At 39.9% G+C, this 21,736-nt stretch overlaps 2 protein-coding genes across 2 annotated transcripts in view; one reads left to right on the top strand and one right to left on the bottom strand.

Moving 5' to 3' along the window:
• The window catches only part of enpp2 (ectonucleotide pyrophosphatase/phosphodiesterase 2), a 31,072-nt gene extending 21,998 nt beyond the window's left edge, over nt 1-9,074 (top strand). Inside the window, exons 19-25 of the mRNA XM_080005419.1 lie at nt 765-810; nt 1,607-1,746; nt 2,679-2,814; nt 4,735-4,812; nt 5,223-5,355; nt 6,447-6,600; nt 7,212-9,074. Coding sequence (XP_079861545.1) covers nt 765-810; nt 1,607-1,746; nt 2,679-2,814; nt 4,735-4,812; nt 5,223-5,355; nt 6,447-6,600; nt 7,212-7,382 — 858 coding nt within the window. The 3' untranslated portion in view covers nt 7,383-9,074. The remainder of the gene's footprint in view (nt 1-764; nt 811-1,606; nt 1,747-2,678; nt 2,815-4,734; nt 4,813-5,222; nt 5,356-6,446; nt 6,601-7,211) is intronic.
• A 2,814-nt stretch (nt 9,075-11,888) lies between these two features.
• Nucleotides 11,889-21,592, bottom strand: dscc1 (DNA replication and sister chromatid cohesion 1). Its single transcript, XM_080005420.1, has 9 exons — nt 21,383-21,592; nt 19,695-19,863; nt 19,354-19,488; nt 18,329-18,419; nt 15,959-16,097; nt 14,478-14,530; nt 13,475-13,638; nt 12,649-12,797; nt 11,889-12,050 (listed from the first exon to the last, which is right to left on the bottom strand). Exons 1-9 carry the CDS (start codon nt 21,550-21,552, stop codon nt 11,939-11,941), a joined length of 1,182 nt encoding a protein of 393 aa, XP_079861546.1. The 5' UTR covers nt 21,553-21,592; the 3' UTR covers nt 11,889-11,938.
• Between the last annotated feature and the right edge of the window lie 144 nt (nt 21,593-21,736).

The raw sequence follows: 21,736 nt of genomic DNA, 5'->3' as shown, positions 1-21,736 counted from the left end.
ACTGAAAAATATTGACTGTATTGCATTTGGAATATATGGAAATATGGAAATATTCATGTGAATTGAATCAAAAGCACTCATTATGTTAAGTGATTTTGTTTTATTTTTTACAGAGCAGACCCGTAAAATGATTTGAGAGAGAATGAGAGAGAGAACCGTCTGTGTTCTCTTACTCTCCATCAGCGACTGATTAACTGTTTTGTCTTGCATATGTAGTTACTGAATAATGCTTGATGAAAATATGTCTGATGCATATTTTTGCATTCTGTGGCAGAGCTACTCAATTCACTTTCATTTAAATCATTTGAACGCTCGACTACTGACGGCAGTCATTAAAGAAATTAATTGACACATTTTAGCAACACTTTATTTTAACTTTGTATTTTTTTTCCCAATTCATGCCAAAACCTCTACCTCCTCAGTTGAATGAACTGAAAGTGAATTGAAACTAGCGCCACAGTGCAAAGTTTTTCACTTTGCCAGCACTGTGTGTGTGTGTGTGTGTGTGTGTGTGTGTGTGTGTGTGTGTGTGTGTGTGTGTGTGTGTGTGTGTGTGTGTGTGTGTGTGTGTGTGTGTGTGTGTGTGTGTGTGTGTGTGTGTGTTTGTATGTGTGTTTGATTCCGATGCACAAGTCTCTGGCAAAAGATTGTTTCAATCTCCAATCTTTTTGCAGTTGCGTGTAAAAAGTAGGGGCCAGAGAGGTCTGAAAGTGACCCTTGTGCGAGGCTATAACCTGGAGTCACTCTGGCTCTGTCTCTTACAGAACAAAGTGGAGGAGCTAAACCAGCGACTGAGGCAAGCTATTGATGGTCAGTCAAATGTGTGGGCGTATTGAAAACAAAATAGTATTAACTGCTACATTTTAAGTGGATAAAATGACGTGTTACTTACAAATCCTCGCCGGCGCTGGTCAGTTCAATGTGAGCATTCCCAACCTTAATGTTGATTCAAGTGGGCTTCCTCGCGAATTCGAATTACTCACCTAGTTTGCCCATTTCAAAGAAAAACAACCAGGGCCAAAGAGCATCTGCGGTGTTGGCTGGCTCCATGGTCACACCACTTTACAATTAACGTAGCTTTGTATACACAGGATTAATACAGCTGTTCTACCCATACCGTTGATCACATGAATCTGAAAGAAGCATTAGTAGCGACTCTTATAGAAACTAGGAAGCGACCTCACAGATGTGCTTTTTGGGTCGGCGGATTAATTTGTCATTCATATAAAACTACTAAAGCAGAAAAACTACGATGGACCTGATGCGTCAGAAACCTTTTCCCTTTTTTAGCAAGTCAGTGTCATATTGAAAGTGTTTGTTTGTATGTAAATAGTATCGTATATGATTCAAGTTGTGTAATGGCTTAAAACACAAAAAGCCCAGTCCGGGAGCTACACAGTACACCACTCAAAAAACGTGTATTTATACATTGTAATTCTTCATTTATTAAGCCGATGTATGTAGCTGGAGCTTTTGTGTTTTTTTTTTTTTTAATTAAATTTTTATTTTATTCAGCATTAGAAGAAAATATGTCTGGATACATACTGTACCAGTCTCCCCCTCTGCCGTGCACCCCCCCCCCCCCCCCCTCCCCCTCATCCTCCAGACAGTAGGAACCTGCCGTACGGCCGTCCCGCCGTGCTGTTCCGCACAAAGTATTCCATCCTGCATCACAGCGACTACATCAGCGGCTACAGCGAAGCTCTGTCTATGCCCATCTGGTCGTCGTTCACCGTCGGCAGACAGGTGCGGTCTTTGGAATGCCCCTTTATTCCGGTGGTTTACTTGAATACACATCCGTTTTAAGGAGGGCCAACTGACTGTCGGGGGTTGACGCTCATTGAAAAGTCGCCGTAATGACAGTTCCTTCACATGGCGCTGTCATGTATACTGTGGTGATATCTCACATTAAAAAATCTTACCTCAGTCAGCATTGAAGAGAACCTTCCGTCGGTCAACACACGTTTTTTTTGGGGGTTTTTTTGTTTGTTTTTTCATGAACAACATTCTAGATGCCCTGTCAAAGTTGAACAAAAGCGCTACAGTGTCCCTCTGGACCTCACACACTCTTCTGCCAAAAAGGTTAACTCAACCTTCCTTAACATAACTTCAGAGTCAAAACAAGAATCTGTTTTATATTTTAATATTTCTGTCTCCGTGGCTTGAACCATTTACTAATATTCACTATACTACAGTGTTGATTAAAATGTCTGTTGATTTTTAAAGATTCTAAACCTTACCAGTATATACTATACAACTATATAGTACTGAAAGTTCAGATTCATCATCAACCAAAAGGATGAATTTGCATTGTTTTACCCTTTCTCGTGGCTCTCTCTCTCTCTCTCTCTCTCTCTCTATATATATATATATATATATATATATATATATATATATATAGAGGGAGAGAGAGTAAGTGATAAGTAGTATACATATCTAAGTAGTATACATATAAGTATTTTTAATGGTCTATATGTTCAGCTCACACAGCTATGTTGGATAACAGTGAAAAACATTGTGTTAGACAGGACTCCCCAGGAAAAGAAAAGAAAAGCAGCTTCTAAAATGTGAATGTTGAACTTCAATGCCACCAATTAAACCGCTCCCCTTCTCTCTTTTATTTTCCTTACTATTGCCCTGTGTGTGCTCCAACCGCTAATCGCTGTGTGGTCCCGCAGGTGGAGGTGTACCAGCTGCCAGAGACTCTGTCCAACTGTGTGAGACCCGACACCCGCGTCCCGCCAGCATTCAGCCAGTCCTGCACCAACTACCGAGCCGACAAACACATCGCCTACGCTTTCCTCTACCCGCCACGTAGGAAAACTGCCGCCACTGTAGTTCTTTCTGGAAGCCGCACTAACACAGAATGTGTATTGTCTCAGCTACTGTTCTGTTTTGCTCCTGCAGTTGTTTTAGCCCTCTTGAATTGTAGGCATGGTACCGCGGCGGTGATTTGTATTTTGTATTTTACAATAAGCATTGAGGCAATAAGCAGCAGTTGCTCACCCTAATTACCAATATAGGAGAATAAGCTTGGCTTCAGGCTTAATCATCAACGACCTGATTATGACTTACCGGGTCATTGAGATGCTTGAAGGTCTTGAATTGTGTCCTCAGAAAAATACTGGAATACCTTGAATAGAGCCCCTTTTGTGCTGAAGTTCTTGAAAAGACCCCCTGGTTTTGTTATTCAAATTGTAATTTGAATTTCCGGAATGCTATATTTACATTTTCCGGAATCACTTTTAAGACTTATAACACTGAGAGTTAATGATGAGAGTTAATATATATACACACACAGTATATATACTGTATGTGTGTGTGTGTGGGTACATACACTCCTACAACAAGCTACAACATTAAATCCACTGACAGGTGAAGTGAATAACATTGCTCATCTCGTTCCAGTGGCACCTGTCAAGGGGTGGGATATATCAGGCAGCAAGTGAACAGTCAGTTCTTGAAGTTGATGTTTTGGAAGCAGGAAAAATGGTGAAGCGTAAGGATCTGAGCGACTTTGACAAGGGCCAAATTATGATGGATAGACGACTGGGTCAGAGCATCTCCAAAACAGCAGGTAGTGTGGGGTGTTTCTGGTATGCAGTGGTTAGTACCTATCAAAAGTGGTCCAAGGAAGGACAACCGGTGAACCGGCGACAGGTCATGGGCATCCAAGGCTCATTGATGCGCGTGGAGAGCGAAGGCTAACCTGTCTGGTCCGATCCCACAGAAAAGCTACTGTAGCACAAATTGCTGAAAAAGTTCATGCTGCTATGATAGAAAGGTGTCAGAACACACAGAGCATAACAGCTTGCTGCGTATGGGGCTGTGTAGCTGCAGACCAGTCAGTGCCCATGCTGATCCCTGTCCACCACTGAAAGCTCCTACAATGGGCACATGAGTGTCAGAACTGAACCATGGAGCAATGGAAGAAGGTGCCTGGTCTGATGAATCACGTTCTATTTTACTTCATGTGGATGGTCGGGTGCGCTTGTGTCGTTTACCTGGGGAAGAGATAGCACCAAGATGCACTATGGGAAGAAGGCAAGCCGGCGGACACAGTGTGATGCTCTGGGAATTTTTCTGTTGGGAAAGCTTGGGCGCTGGCATTCATGTGGATGTTACTTTGACACGTACAACCTACCTAAACATTGTTAGGTGGATTAGAGCTGTTTTAGTGGCACGAGGGGGACCTACACAATATTTGGCAGATGGTTTTAATATTGTGGCTGATCAGTATGTGTGTATTTATATATATATATAAAACAATGCGATGAAGATTATATTAAATTTGAATTAATAAATATCACATACAAGACCTTGAAAAAGTACTGCTTAAAAAAGTACTTGAAAGTCCTTGAATTTCAATTTTGTAATTCCAGAACGAACCCTGTATGATGACTCACATTTCTTTCCAAGTTAATGGCCTTTTCACATAAGAAGTATTCCACAATTTCACTAGGAGTTCTTCACTTCCAGTCTCATGTGCACCGTGTAGATTGATCTGTCTTTAAAATGACTCAAGGTTCTAACAGGAACACATTGAATTCTTCCTCCACATTGGCCAAATGTCAAGACCTTGTTATAAAATGATTTAAGGACTTTGCCTAAGGCGTCTTCACTTCCAATCGAATGTGTACTAAATCAAAGCCTTTGATGTCACAAGGATTCAGATACTTGGGAAAATGAACATCCGTAAGTATATGTTTCATTGTTTTGTTTTTTTCTGTACAGAGCTGTCAGCAACAATGGATGGAAAGTACGACGCTGTCCTGATCACTAACACCGTTCCCATGTATCCTGCTTTTAAGAGTAAGCAATAAATCACAAGTAATACTATGTGTCCAAAATTACACATTTTCCTATCAAATGGAATAGATCCAACTGTAAAAGTCTTCAAAAAAACTTACTGCCTGTTATTATGTTATGTATTATACTGTACTGTGTCCAGACCAGCCTCTTGTAACTGAAAGCTACAGTAAAGCAATGTGAAATGATATCAGATAATACCAATATCATTCTACCAGTATGAATTTGTTTTTAATATTATATATACTTAATGTTTTAAATACTATTTGTCAGGACTAAATGTAAGCTCTGCACTTGTTTTTGTTGTTTTGCCTCCATTCCCTCATGTCTACTTCTAATCTGTCCACACTCTCTGTCTCCATGCCTCCATCACCGTCCCGCCCTTCCAACATCTCTGTCTCTTGTTCCGTCAGAAATTTGGGGATACTTTCAGAGGGCGCTGGTGAAGCGCTACGCCATCGAGAGGAACGGGGTGAACATGGTCGTCGGGCCCATTTTCGACTACGACTTTGACGGTATCAGAGACTCTGTGGAGAAAATGAAACAGTGAGGACATTTCTTTTCATTTTTATGTTTGATTTTCTTTGTTTTGTTGTTTTTTTTGAGGATTACATTATGAGAGTGATATTTATAGGATCCAGCACCAGGAAAAGTATTCAAGTAGATATGGAGTGGGTCACTTCTAATTATAAGATAGATGGTAGATAGGTACTTTTTTCATCCCCGAAGGGAAATTGCAACGTCCAAGCAGGACACATCAACACAATAGGGAAACTTAGAATGTGGCAATATATGTAACATTTGGATAGTTGACTGTACCAAATAAAACATCTGCCAATAAACGCCAAACCTAATGATAGACAACAGATATAACCTACAAATAACAAACAAAAAAACTATAGAAATTGTCATCATGTTGACAAAAAGAAATCCTATACAATAACTAAATATATATATATTTTTTTTTTTACAAATAAACAGTGATGCTGTTTAGCTGAAAGATGTACAATAAACCTGACATTTTACACCAAATATTAAATGTAACCCTTAAACAAAAAGATATGACTATAAAAAGTACAATATAAGTATAATATAAGGAGTATGACGTTTAAATATGTATGATGTATGATGTTTAAATATATACAATGCCACTAAAGGTCAACTGCTAAACTAAAATATGTTAAAATTAAAACTACAATGTCTTGGTGGCTCAACCCAAAAAAAAAAAATATATTAATACAATGTACGTGATATACAGAAATTTGTACATGTAAACATGAAACTAAACTCAGCTAGAAGTTAAAAGTGTGGACATTTTGCCAACTGTTATTGCTTTACCGTCCAGATCATGATCAGTGGTTCTTTATGTCTTAAAATAAAGTACATTTATAAGTATTAATCAAACTGACAGTACATCACAGTCACAGGCTTCAGTGGGAACGAGTAACAATAGCAGAATACCCAAGAGTTGGTTTATGCCAAGTACCTTACAGCTTACAGTTAGAGCTCATAATAGTTCTTGCTTTTACACAGAAACGTAGGTTACTGTAAAGTAACGATATCAGACTGAAACTTCCCTGTTCCTTGAAAACCTTGCATCCCAGTCCCACTAACTCTTGTCTCTCTCTTTCCGGCAGATTCGTAAGCAGCTCCATGCCCGTTCCCACGCACTACTTTGTGGTGGCAACCAGCTGCCTGGACTTCACGCAGGCCGCCGACTCGTGCACAGGGCCCCTCAGCAGCTCGGCCTTCATCCTGCCGCACAGAGCCGACAACGACGAGACCTGCAACGTGAGTTCAAACCCCAAATCCCTCCTCGATTGAAACACCACAAGATCCATTAGCGCGAAAGGGAAAGTGGGGATGAGAAGGACAGTACAAAGGTGCATGCGAGGTGAAAATGACTTGATCGTACGCAGAAATAGGGGTAGCGCTGGCCGAAACGGGCTAAATTGAATATCACAACATCTCGTGATGAAGACCTCAATATCGATCATTTCACAATATTTTAGGGGATGACTATTAGTGCTTTCATAAGATACTTACACGGAAGAAATATTTGAGAAACAACCATTAGTAATGTGGATATGATGACCGAGCAGGTAGTGGTGTTGATTTGACGAGCTCAGCGAACCCCCTAGGAAGTTCAGAAATATGCATAACTTTACTGGAAGGCAGCCGTAAAGACAACATTGAACTCTCGTCATATTACGATAAAACCCCCGATGATATCTAGTCTCATCGCACAATATCGATAACGGCCGGTCCTAAGTGGGACTGGCTGGAAAATAGTTCAGTTTGGAAATTAAAGTACAATCTGCTCTTAATTCACAATTGGTACGCTGGTGTGTACCTGTGTGCTAGAGATTTGGTTTTGACATCCATACTTGCTCGTCCTGCAGAGCTCCGAGGAGGAGTCTCGCTGGGTGGAGGACCTGATGAGGAGGCACACTGCCCGGGTCAGAGATGTGGAACACCTGACGGGCCTGGACTTCTACCGGCGGACCACGCGGACCTACCCCGAGATCCTGTCGCTCAAGACCTACATGCACACCTACGAGAGCGAGATCTGACACCAACGACACTGTGTCGTTCGGACTGGTCGCTGGGATCCTGACCCTCCCGAGACCAGAGGGTTGTAAAGTCCACCTCAAAGGTGTTTTTTTCTGTGGTGTGTGTGTGTGTGTGTGTGTGTGTGTGTGTGTGTGTGTGTGTGTGTGTGTGTGTGTGTGTGTGTGTGTGTGTGTGTGTGTGTGTGTGTGTGTGTGTGCGCGCGTTTTTTTTACTATACTTGTGAGGACTGGTCTCCAAATTGACTACATTTTTTGGTTCACAAGTGCACCAGGAACATGTGTCACTTTGACACCAGTACAAGAATGTGTGTGTAAGGGTGTGTGTGTGTGTGTGTGTGTGTGTGTGTGCTAGAGAAAGATATGCAACTGTGTTGTTGTGTGTATTTGGTGCTGTTTTAATTTTGTACTCGTACTGTGCCTTCCCTTTATTCCCGACACGTCCATCTTGTGAATGCAGCGGTCTGCGCATTAAGCAGTGTGTCCCAACAAAAAATGGCGTTCATGAAGACCATCTATGAAAGGACAACTTTTATCACCACTTATAAAGCTCCCAGCTAGGGTTCATGTCGGTACTGATGAGTAGGGTGGGGCGATATTGACAAAATCAAATGTCACAATATTTGTGACCAGGATATCGCTAATTTGACTATCTTTTGTTGATGAATTGTGATGCTTTCATAAGATATTTACACACGGGAAACATTTGGGAAACAATCATCAGTAACGTCGAGATTTTGTCCAAGCAGCTAGAGGTGTTGATTAGAACAGCTGGAACACAAAGTTCAGAGAATTGCATTCGCCTTTTAAGACTTTATTTAACTATATTGGGATATTATGATAACCACAAGTCCCAGACGATACCTAGTCTCATATCACAATATCATTATTATATCGATATATTGACCGACCAAACTGATGGGCCATTGGAAAGGCAGATAGCCCTCCATCCAATCATTCCAAACCCTTAACGTGTTTGGGGGCAGTGCTTGCACATTCCAGGGAAATTACTGGTTTCTTAATCAATAACTAAGGGTCCAATCTGTCAGAAAGTCAACCTTTGTAATCCCATCAGCCTTCAGATCATCTTACATGCTCCGGAATATTCCGCTTCAAAGGTCCCAATAGTACCAAGTGAACTGGAAACCAGGTTGCCTCCTTATTTTCTATTTAGCATCCTATTTTTTCTAGCATGTATTTTGTTGCATATTTATTTATTATTTTGTTTTTCCAAACTGACCTTTGCCTCAAGTAGTTTTGCTTATATCCCAAATATCTGTTCCGTGTAGCAGCTGATTACATCTTTGAGTCGTCGGTCAACAGAACAATGATAAATGCAACAAACATCAAAAATGTCTATAACAAGACCCGAACTTTGTTCAATTGTCTCGGCATCCCAGAAAACACTTGAGTGACAGAAAGTTTTATTTTTCTGGCCTGATAATGCAATGTGGTGCGTTAGTGTGAGAGTGTTTGTATATTTGTATGGATATGTCTGTTTGTAGCAACTGGAACATTTTGTCAATTTTTCTTCACTGTTGCTATGTTGTCTGTTGTTTACTTTGGTTCTGGGCACAATAATGGTATAATTATGATGGAAACGATTGTGATGTTGAACATAAACCACCTGTGTGATCGACCTATTTATGCTTGATTTAAAGTTCTGAAATGTCCACGCAATAAAGCGGTTTTGTACAAAATAAATATGGTTGGTGACTTACAGTTAGTTATTAACAAAAACAGTTCCTTATTAACACATTTTAGGTATGACTACTAAGGAGATAGGGCTGTACCTGACTGCGAATTTTGTCATCTAGGATCAAACCCAGGACCTTCTTGCTTGGAAGCAGCAGTGCAATGCACACCAGTCAGTAGGTGTATAGGGGTGGTGTTAGGACAATAACTACAAATTCGGAGTGAACAAAATATATACATATTTCAATAAAATACCTAGGCATATAAACCATATTACATATGCTGCCTAAAAATATAAACACACTTATCATAAATTATTTATCTAGGTCAATAACATGTACATGCATTCTATGGTAATTTCCCATATCACTTTCTGTTTAACAACATGGTCCCAGGCTTGCACCACTACAAAACCATTACAGTCTTTGTATAAACATTTAAAATCCTTGGCAAGAAATTGGTACATTTTCATTATTCTACAATTATATAACTTGCTGAGTTGGGAAAACATGACATTAAACATTAAATATGTAAATGTTTGTCTTATGTACACTATTATATATGGCTTGACTTCTCCGCTCGGACAGTTTGACAACAACAACATAAGAACAACTACATATTGGTTCACAAGTGGTTCAGTAGGAAGGGATTGCATTATCGTACTCAGGAAAAAGTTCAGTCAGTCTGCTTCCTCTGTTAAAGCTGCACTAGACAGGAACGCCATCCCAGAAAGCCCTTGTTGGTGAAGCCCTTTTTCTCAGAACAACTCCGTTGAATTGGTAGCCTTTTATTTCTTCTGTCACAACTTCATGCTTTCATGAACATTGGGTTTAAGTCTCATGTCAATCAAACTACAAATAGATTAATATAGCTCCTTTCCTACATGGAATCCGTAACATCGCTAGATAGAAAATATCTGGAAAAGGCAGGAGCAGGTAGTCATTCATACATGGCCTTGTTGTGGTTCATAATTAACCCCCACATGAAAATTAACTGATAACATGTTATAATAAACCACCAATATTTAAAGTATATGTATTAAAAAAAAACTTTTAAAAATGTATACTATAAAACCCAAAAAAGGGAAATAATGAAACAACAGAAATAACTTTAGTCTCCAAAAAATCAAAAGGCTTCTTCAAATCCAGCTGAGACAAAGAAAACAGGCCAAGGTCCTGCATGCGCCCATATATAGTGCAGGGGTTCTAGGAACCATAGAAAAAACTCTCTTCCAGCAAAGGAGAGGCCGCATTGTGACAGGTTGTGTAATTGGTTCACACCCCACAAAACCTGTGATTGGTTGTTTGGAAAACTACCCCCAAAAAATGAGAACATCCACGGTAACAGGGCTGATTGGTTCCCAACACTGAAAGGGGTATAACATGTAAATGGAGAACTGGAGAAGATCTCTCGGGTATATAAGAAAGTCCAAAAGATCGGTTAGTGAGTTTGGCTCCGGAGTCCTTCTCACTGTTTATTGCAGTACTTGACACTCAGATACACAATAAACTTTTTTGCATCAGACTTTGTTCGCTTCCAGTGCTTTTTCTTCCAAGATTTTGTGGCCAGAATAGATAGAAACGTCGCCCGGAGATCCAGACTTCTTTCTAGCCCAGGTCTAGACCTTTTTTGGTCTCTAAACACATTATACATATTAGAGAGTAAGAGCTGAAAACATGTGAATGTTTTGTCGTGCAGAATAGCAGAGTTAGACCCTTAAACTGTTTCTCACCATTTTTGTGGTCCAGAAGTCCTGACTTGATGACGTGGAGCAGTAATACTTGGCATGGCTCCTCCCACACACTATATAAACACCAGGTCGGAATCGGAGCATCAGTGGTGAAATAAGCTAACAGCCCGTTGGTTGGCATAAAACGCTGTTTTGGGAATAAACACCAGGGGTTGAAGGCGTCTTCAGGGAGGCCGTGAACTCAGGCCATGACCGCCAGCAACAAAACAGAACCATCCCATTGGTTTGAATGTGCAGGGTTGGGTTATGTAAGCATTCGCAAGCAGGCCGCGGCGGCTCGACCTGCAGGAGGTGGGGAGTGGGGAGTGGGGAGTCCTGCAGCAAGACAGCGGCGCTTTGAGGAGAGCAACTAGACACACAGGACTGGGTTCAGCAGAACATTTAAAACAGGGTAGTTACTCCAATGTAAACATTTAACACGATTACAACAATTGGGCATAGTTTCAGCATCTTCAGCCCCCAGCATCTCACAACAGAGGGAACTCCCTTTTTTTTTTTTTTTTTTTTTTTTTTCAAGATTTTGAAAACTCATTTTAGATATACATAGACATTTATTTTTGCTTTACAGGGACTTTAAGTTATTAACACAAACGTTTCCTTATTGACACATTTCAGGTATGACTATTTAGAAAACCAATCAGACCTATTGAAGCTATGTGCTGATATTCTGGTATAGTAGTAACTTTTATTACCTATTATTATTGGAATTGGCCTTACCAAGCCTCAGTGATTTGCTGATTGAGATTGTCTGTGTACTGGTTGGAAATATTAGTGCAGGACTTACCGTATTCAGCTTCAACAATATGACTAACATCATATAACTCTAATAATCTATGTAATGTGCAGTTATTGCAGAATAAATTACCATTTATTCTGCAATAACTGCATATTACATAGATTATAAGAGTTATTGTAAGGCATTGTAGTACATCATAGTAAAACAATTAGCAAAAGATGTAGTGACATTCATCAGCCTACATTTACATTTTGCCTTTATTAGCTGATACTTTAAGAGAAATTTGAAACGAGTCGTCAAATTGGAACCACAATTTTTTTTTTATTAACAAATATATAAAAAATGTACAATGAGAATACAAGAGAGTAAAAGGTTTGTCTACTGAGCCACAAGCCGCCTAGAGTTGAACACCTTGACCCCATTCTGCATGGACGAGCGGGCGAACTTGGTGAGGAGCGTTCCGGTGGTCTGCTTCTCCCCACAAAGGTCCCTGAGGGAGAGCGGGAAACAGACGATGAGAGAGTGTATCCAGATTCCGAAGTCATTCAAAAACAACAGACTTGTACAATATTACAACTGAAAATACCTGAATGTTTGTCATCACCTTCTACATCTGTCATTGTAGTGGTTAATTAACTGTGGTGCTTAATTTCTGTAAAAACCTGATTCTGACTGGTAAATAGTGGCATAGACCATCTTGTGACTGATAGAGACTACAATGAAAGACTTTGATTTGGGATGATGGACGATATGTACAATTTCATTAATTATGAACAATAAATATGTAAGTCATATGGGAGGCTTTTTTTTTTTAAACTTTTTATTAACGAGGCATATTAGTTATAAAAACATTTTAAATCAATATGCTCTCTCAGTTTATTCTTTGATTTATTAAGTAGCTGTGTAATAAGTGGGATGATGTGCAGCCAGCCACAAACTAACCACACCTGACAGCATGATCAGGTCTTTCATCACTCTGAAGGAGGTTATTTTGCAATAACGAACGCTGGCTGTATGTTAACTGTTAGGTAACCCTCTCGTTATCACCTCCCTTGTGTTGTGAACAGCACAATGGGAACGACACTGACTGGATGTAGGGGGTAATGTCCTCCTCCGTCCACTTGTCCCGCAGCGTGAACAGGTGGTTGAAGCGCTCCAGCGTGTCCTCTGGAAGGTCCTCCACCTGCAGCAGAGAGATGGTCTCCGGGCGGGAGCTGCGGTCCACCAGAGCCGCGCTCTGGGAGGGTCCAACACCGGCAGAAAAAAAACCATCAGGAGCAGGAGTAAACTTTAGAAAGTAACAAACACATCATTTATGAGACTGTTGCTGCCCTGGAACGTTTGTATGCTGCGGTTGGAGAGATCTTGGGCCGATCAACAACCTCTTTTTCATTGGCTATAAACAGTTTCTCATGGGCCCTTGACTATTTATGCCAGATTTTACTCAGCCAACTGCGTGACCCCGCACAGCTTTAGTACAATTTAAAACCGCACTCTGGCAGCGTCTGGAAGCAAAGCGGGGACGAGGCCAAGCGGCGGTACAATGTACAATTGTCCGCATACTAATTGAATTTTTCTGCAGAGGCGTTCAGGTATTAGATTACGTAAGTATGAAGTCTAGTGCTAGGCTTGATGGCCACACATACCACACATATACCAAGGTGAACTGCTGCAACACCAGTCCAAAAAAATGTACATTTCACAAATGTTGACAAATCTTGTTCAAACGCATTCTATGGCGAAAACTGTTGCTGGACACCATTTTTGGTTATGGTAAAAAGTCAAGAAATGATATGCTTCCATTTTATAAGCTTGTATATAAGTTATTGTATAGGACTGTGCGTTTATTGATCTATCTATTGATCTTATTAATCTTAATAAAACAGTCCAGTGTTGGGAGTGTCTCCCCCACACCTTGAGCTGCTCCAGCCGTGTGCGCATCCCCTCCGGGACACTCTGCTGCCACACCTCCAGGAACTCCCGCAGGTGGAACTTGACGGCGTTGTGCAGCAGCAGCAGCGCCATCGCTCGGCACACGGAGTCCTCGTCCAGCGCGTAAAGCACCTGCCCTGGTTTGCCTGAGGACAAAAGGGTGAGGTAGTTTTATTTTTACTGTTCATTTATTTTTCTGGTTTACAGTACATTATAAGGCTTATATTTGGTTATTTTTGTTTATATTTATTTAATACTTCAATATCATTTATCAATATTGAGTATTGTCCATCATTTATTTTTATTTTAATTCCATGGTTTATTATTAGATTTATTTATTGTTAATTATTGTTACTGATATTGTATATTGCCAATTTTTTCTATACTAGTTATTTTTTATATGTATTGTGTATTGCAAATTTTAATATTTAATCGCTTATTCTTCTATTTTCATTCGTTAGCATGTATTATTATATTAATGCCTATCCATCAATCCAGTGCATGCTATATGTATAAAAACAATTAGGAATTTGTCCTTTTTGTACTATAAAAGATTGAAACTGTGGGGAATTTGGTCTCTTCATATAGAAAAACAATATGTGTCCCTCCCCTAGAGCTCTTCCCTGTGGCTCTAGCTCCCATTTTGATCACAAATTGCAATTCCAGTAAAACCGGAAACTTTCTGGTAAATTTTCCATGGGAGTTTAATGTCATGAATTCGGGAACTATTGTAGAATTTCAATAACAAATACACAACAAGGCATTTTTTAGTTAAGATATCCCTATTTCATTGAGCTTCAGTAGAATTGCAACCACACAGTTAATTTCCCATATGTTCCTATGGAAAGTTTCCACCTTTGAATATTCTAGAAATTTTGCAACCATTTAAACCATTGTCTCGATTATTGTCCAAAAAACAAACTCACTAAGCAAAATACATTCATAAATGTATGCAAGTACATTTGAAATGATAATGTTTTCTTACTGTTTTCAGTGCAGGGTTTTCCGTAGCAGTTCAAGCAATGCTCAATCATCTCCCTGTGGACGACAATGTGTCATTAAGAGACATCATACAATATGGCAGCAGGGTTATTAATTCCATGTTCTCTTCAAGACATATTAGCTTCAGTAGTGGGATAATAGACATATCCGTAGACTATAAATTCCAAATGTGAATGATAAAATAATAATATTAACAATAAAAATAATATAATAATAATAACAATAAATATAGCTGCAGGCAGCAATACACAGGGTCCAGTTTATTCATTTTAGGTACGTATTGTTTTTTGTGAAATGTATCACGATTTACTGAAAACAACTTTTGTAAATACTTTTTATAAAAATAACAATTTCATTTTAGAAATATATAAATACATGCTAGTTGTAATTACTACTTTATTGTACTTTATCTGTTATAATGTACAATTAGAACATTTTGTTTAATGGATTACTTGTCTATATTGTAAATGGAGACAATATTTATGTAACTTTAACATTAATTCGGCATTAGAATTATTATGGAAGAATTTGTCAATATTAAACGCTTTTTCATTAAAGTTTGTGAAGTTTAGGTGTAGGAAATTTTTTATAGATGACATACAAACATACAAAAACTATTTTATTTTAAACAATATCTTTTCCTTGTTATAACTTACCTTGTTGCGTTGAAGTACATCTAGATTATCAGTGACGGTAAGTGACGTTGTGTCTCGTACCCGTCAAGTACGACATATCCACATCGATTTAAAATATCAATCAAACAGATAATATTTGATACGTAAATGTACACGTAAATCGATCGTTGGTAACGTCAAACAAGTACAGTGACCGAGTCTACGCCGCACAGTGGACACGATCCGACTGGACATTCTGAATCGGAACCTGTACATTTATAGTAAATAATATGATGACATCATAAAGCGTGTTACTGTAAATCTCTTGTCTTTATTTCGTTCACGTATAGTGACGTGTCAGTTAACCAAGACAGCTATAGCTGGGTCAAAGTTGTTTGGTTTTTCACTAATATCCGCTCCGTATTTGGATCGATTTGGATGACATTTAAACCACAAGATCCTTGTGAAATATCGGTTTAAACAACACTTCAACCATGTTCATAGGTTCTGCAGAAGGATGTGTTCCAGATAGTGTTAGCTGGGTTGGACACATTTTGGCGTGAAAGGCATTGCACCGCGTCTGTGATATCGATCAAATTTGAAAGTCGTGTTTTCGCTAATTTCTGCTCCGTATGTGCATCGATTTTGATGAAACTTCAACCACAAGGTGTTTGTGACATAGCGGTTCAAACAAGATGTAAACTGTGTTTGTGTGTTATGCCGAAATTTGTGTTCCAGATGGTTTTAGATTTCAAAATTCCACCTATTTTTCCCAGAACAATAACAATACGGGCTGGACGCCTAATAATAATAATAATAATAATAATAATAATAATAATAATGGACCTACTTGGGCTCCAGTGGGCCTAGCTCTTCCAGACACGCTTCCAGGGGAACTTTGCTGAAGGACCAGGACTCGGAGTCAATGAGCTGACACACGTGGCCGAGCAGCTTCACCTCGTAGTCGAAGTCCAACACGCGCCAGTAGCCTGGCAGAGGAGAACAGATAGAGCGGAATAAATGAAAAAGCATTCAGTTAAGAGTGATTACACAGACAGACAGATAGACAGGTGGACTGTTCACAATAAAATATGACAATATACACTAAACCTGATAATAAAAAACAAAATATAGTACCTAAAAAAGAATAGAAAAACAATAAAAAAATAGAAATACAAGTAACCCTGTGGTGTAGGGGTGGTGTGATTTAAGCAGCCACACATGTCTTGGGTCTAGTTAATTTGGATCAGGGGTGGCCGTGCACCTGTTGCTCATAAGAGCAAACAGAGCACAGGTTAAATCACTCATCCCCACACACAGGAGAGGAGCCCTTGTCATGACATGTTTCCATCCGCTCCAGGCTTGTCCCATCTTGCCCACTCTCTACAATAAACTGGTGCGTTTCAACCCCATAGCCTGTGTCTCTGTGTCAGAGGGCCCTGAAAACACCACCTGGGTGGTTTGTGGCAGGCGGAACTGCCACAGAGCCAAAAAAGGAGTTAACCGGGAAATGTCATCATATACAATCAGAGTACAAGCAGCTGCTTTAACTAACATTTCACTTAAATACTATTTTGATCAAATCAAAAACAACCGTCTCCATCGGGACGTCCGGTCGACATATTTTACACAATGAATATTTACCGTCTGCTTTGGGTCAGAACTTAAATATCCAAAAAAAACGCCAAACTATGGATGTATGTGTCCCAACGACACATCATCTTTCTGGTTCTCCTCAGAGCTCTAGACGCTGCGTTTCTGTCTCTGCTCCGTGTGTGTGTGTGTGTGTGTGTGTGTGTTTACAAGCGCAACCTGTCCACAAGAGGGGAGGGGGGTGCTTACTTCGATATCGACAAACGTGATTGGTTAGAGTTGAAAGGTCAGCTTTAGATCGTCCAAACTGATTGGCTTTCCGCTGCAACTTGCAGAGCGCGGAAATGAACAGATCTGCGGAACTCTTTATCTCAATGATCCACCCGACACTAATTCAAATTGTGCTCTGAGGGAATTATTTTCACACTATGACTGAGTGATTTAAATATATCGGACTTCAACTGATTTTCCCGGTCAAAATCCGGCAACCACTGGATAACGGAAACGCTGTATACAAGAACTGATTACATAAAGCTTAGCAGAGAACCAGAAAGCTGAACCTAAGATGAGAAAAAAATTGACAAAAAACAGAGAAAAATAAACAGTTAACAGAATGGCAATGAATCTCAAAAATGAACAGTAAATAAATGATTACAGCAATACACGCACACCCTTACACACACACATTCTTGTACTGGTATCAAGTGACCCATGTTCCTGGTGCACTTCTGAACCAAAAAATAGTCAATTTGGAGACCAGTCCTCACCAGTATAGCGCGCGCGCGCGCACACACACACACACACACACACACACACACACACACACACACACACACACACACACACACACACACACACACACACACACACACACACACACACACACACACACACACACACACACACACACACGATGAGCGGAGGTGTATTATAATATTATGTTGATACTATGTGTACATATTTGGGACATTTCACCTGAATGCTTTGGAAAAAAAATAAACATTTGTGGGATATTATTGTCTGTATTAATCCGCCCTCAGAATTGCATTTATTTCTAAACCTAAATGTAACTGAATCGAAAGACATTTTAGATGCTACACTGACGTTAGATACACAACAATATAATCAGGGTTTGTTCTGGCATTACAAAATGAAATTGAGGACTTCCAAGTACTTTAAGCAATATATTTTCATTTTCAAGGACTGCAAACAAAACAAATACAATCATCAATCTTTATGATCTTTATCAATTAAAATATTTATATATATATATATATATATATATTTAGTATTATATAGCGATTCTGGAAAAAGTTTATGGCATCACAATTTGAATAACAAAACCAGGGAGGATATCACAGGTTTTCAATTATTGTGGTTTTTTTTCCAAGGGCTTTTCAAGCACTTCAGCAAAAAACTATCAAGGTAAACTATCTTCAAAGTATTCCAGTACTTTAATTTCTGAGGATGAAATTCAAGCACTTCAAGCATCTCAAGGACCTGGGAAGAACCCTGAACAATAGAACCTGGGAGAGATGACTGTGAAAGGGGACACCGCAAAATGTTGATGTAGGTACGCTTATTCGTTGGAATAAATGTCTCAGAACTTTGAGGACCCACAACCCACCGTCTATCTGGCAGGCGTGGATGGTCTTCAGGTGGGTCTGGATCTCTTCCTTGCTGGCCTGGATCCTCTCCAGCAGGTCTAGCATGGTGTACTGGGAACAGGGGAGCAGAGAGGTTTTAACCTTGTAGCCATTTTGTCAGCTCTAATGGTTTATTATTGTGCCCTCACTCCTGGAAAGTCCTTTACTACAATTCACAACAGAAATAATAATAAAAAATAAAAAAAATTACGGCAATAACGTCAGAAACCCTGACCCTGCATCTTGGTGGTATTCAAACTTTTTTTGCCGAGCCCCCATCCGTAGGATTTCAAGAACTTGAATTATTTTCAATGATCCTATTAGATTTAGAAACTTTACATAAACATTTTAATGATATTGTATTAGCTATGTCAAATTAGAACATCAAATCTAACAATAAATGAAGGAATCTCTGTCTGTCTGTCTGTCTGTATGTCCTTTGATTATCTTGACAACCGTTCATCCGATCTACTTCACACTTAGCGGGTGTATTGCTGGGGATCCAAGGACGTGCAGTGTGGAATTTGGTGCAATTTGGACACGCGACACGTGTAATATTAATAAACTTTAAATAAACAGCAAGCCAGCGACGGGCTGGGCTTCAGGGCTCTGTGACTGAGTCACAAAGACTGTCTTTTCCCGGACTGAATCATTGGTATTTTGTTCAAATGTGCCATTAAAATTTCTTAGAAAGTCTTAACTTTTGAATGGGCATGTGTGTCTTTCACTCTAACTGGCAGTTTCATCTTCCATTGTGGTACACGGGACTAAATCATTGACATTTTGTTAGACTGTGTCATTAAAATGTCTTAAAAAGTCTAAAATTGTGAATGATCATGCACTAGTATATTGAAGGCCTATTTTCCTGGTATTTTCTGTTGTCTTTCATTTTCTCGCACTCGCTTCCGGTTCATCCACGGCCCACTAGAGGGGGGGGGGTCGGGGGTTGAATACCACCGCTGTATAGGCTATAAAAGGGTATCAAAAATGGGTACAGTAAGTTTACTCTGTGTTCTGTGTTCTCCTCCTGGCCCCTCAGAGCAGGGCCTTCGTAGGGGTTCTCCATCAGAAGCTGTTTGAGTTTCCGCAGCTTGGGACGCTGCTTTCTCAGTTCCCAGTAGCTGTTGGAAAAGCCCCAGATCTGCAACACGAACAAATCGACGGAGATGGGACCTTCTGCACTTTTTCATCTGAAGCTAAAAAAAAAACCACTCAGAACAATACAAACTCACAATCTGGGGATCATGATATAATTACTACAACAGAAAAATAACAATATTTCGATTTTTACCTCTTGTTTGTCCCTAATACACCTGCGTAGGATTGCATGATCCACCGTCCTCCTACCTGTGTGTGCACCAGGTGGGAGGTGTCCTGGCTGCTGGACAGCTGCTCCAGGGTTTTGCATCCTGGTACAAACAGCAGCAGGTTTGACGTGTCGGCCATCTTCAAATCATAGGTCTTGTCCTCGCTACACAGCACGGCGCGCTCCTCCTTGTCCCCTCGGATAACCAGGCTAGTGTGCAAGTGGATAAATAAGATAAGGTATTAATTACCTACAGTATGTAATCACTGTAGTAACAATAATAGCAATATAATAATAATAATGATAATAATAACAATAATAGCTGCAGGCAGCCATATGCGGGGTTCAGGGTAGTCGGCCCTCCGTTAAAGTTCAATGGACGAGTGTGCTTTGGCTCTCTGTTCCGGTGTGATTTGTGATTGCAGAAGTTCATTAGTTCCGGCCTGGTTACAGTGTAATTCTCTGATCGGGTGGTGTTTGTGGCAGTGGGTGGGCTTCCTACGTCGAAACTAACAGCGGTTATCATTCTGAAGTAGGGCTGCTTGATTATGGCAAAATGATAATCACGATTAATTAAGTCGATAGTGTTCTCTGGGCGCGGGCGATCGTGAAAAATTCTAATCGGCTAGACAATTTTAACGGGCAACCTGTGACACTACAAACCGTGCACACACCCATGGAACGTGATGTAATGTGGCAAATGCGGTCTCCCCGTTACAGAAGTGCAAGATTTATTATTTACAAGTAAAATTATTTACACAAATCATCCAGTTTTTACTAAATTAAGTCCCATAGCAATGGAAAGCAACAGGGAGACGTGCTGTCTCTTCGGTGCGGGAACCATAATAATAAATAAGGTATTTATTTTGCCTATATCACTGTTGTACGATTATAGTGATAATAATATCATTCATAATGATAATAATTACTTATGTTTATGTATGTAATAACTGTAGTACAGTAGGAGTACTACTTATATTAATAATGTATTAATTAGGCATATCTATTTAATCACTGTAATAATGATAACAATAAGGTGTTAATTATCTATGTCAGCAGTTAAGTAATAATAATAAAAATGAATAAAAAAGGTTATCCAACAGTCGATCGATTATGTGGCAGTACTACTGTACTGTATGTAGCATACTGTACCGCATACTGTGTCACTGTTCAGGGTTGTTCGTGATGCCGTATTGCTGCGCGCCCTACTGTTGTATACTGTGCTGTATTATCCCAAACACTACCTCACTCTATTCACATTCACATGCCACTTTAATTCACATGCCACTTTAAATGCACATGTCTGTACATACATAGGCATATTCCCTCTATCTATTCCATTTTACTTCATTTGTATTTTTATTGTATTTTATTCCATATATTTTTATCTTATTCTATAAGTATTCAACTTACTGTATTTCGTTTTAGGAGTCAGTTAGTCGGTCTATTAGAAAGGATTTTTTTACTTTTATTTCTTTTTTCCCTAGGACAATGCGTTGCATTGCATTTCACTGCATATATGTATGGAAGTATGTATATGTGTGTGACAAATAAAAATCTTGACTCTTGAATGGTCAATAATTCCACCTCCATCAACGTCAACCATGGTATGTCTTAAAGAATGCCTCCTGCACTGACCAATAACGCAATGGGACGATTTAAAAAAAAAAAAAAAAGCAATCGCTCGGTCACAGTTACACACTCCACGCAAACGGGCCGAGCGTCTCACCTCCCGCCGGCCTCGATGTGCTGGCACAGCGCGTCATCCAGCTCCATTAAGCAGTAGTCCGCCGAGGAAACGTCCTCCCCGAAAGACAGACAGTGGACGGTCCCCTGCAGCTCTCCCCCCTTGAGTTTGGCGACCTGCAGGGTGGCCTGCACCTCCGCCAGGCTCCTCATCTCGACTCCGCCGAAGGAAGAGCGCGCCCGCGGTCAACGTTTCGTCAAAACGGAAGTGAGGTCACAGCGTCCTGGCGAAAACGGCGAAATACACTCGGGTGGAAAACGGGACGTTTTTTTTTTTTTTTTTTGCTTAAAAAAATAAACTGTGACGAAACCTCCATTCTCCATCGATTGTTATTTG

The sequence above is a fragment of the Zeus faber genome, assembly GCF_960531495.2.
Source record: "Zeus faber genome assembly, chromosome: 8".
Taxonomy (NCBI): Eukaryota; Metazoa; Chordata; class Actinopteri; order Zeiformes; family Zeidae; genus Zeus; species Zeus faber.
The sequence above is the reverse complement of the archived record's forward strand: the minus strand, read 5'-3'. Positions and strand labels throughout refer to the sequence as shown.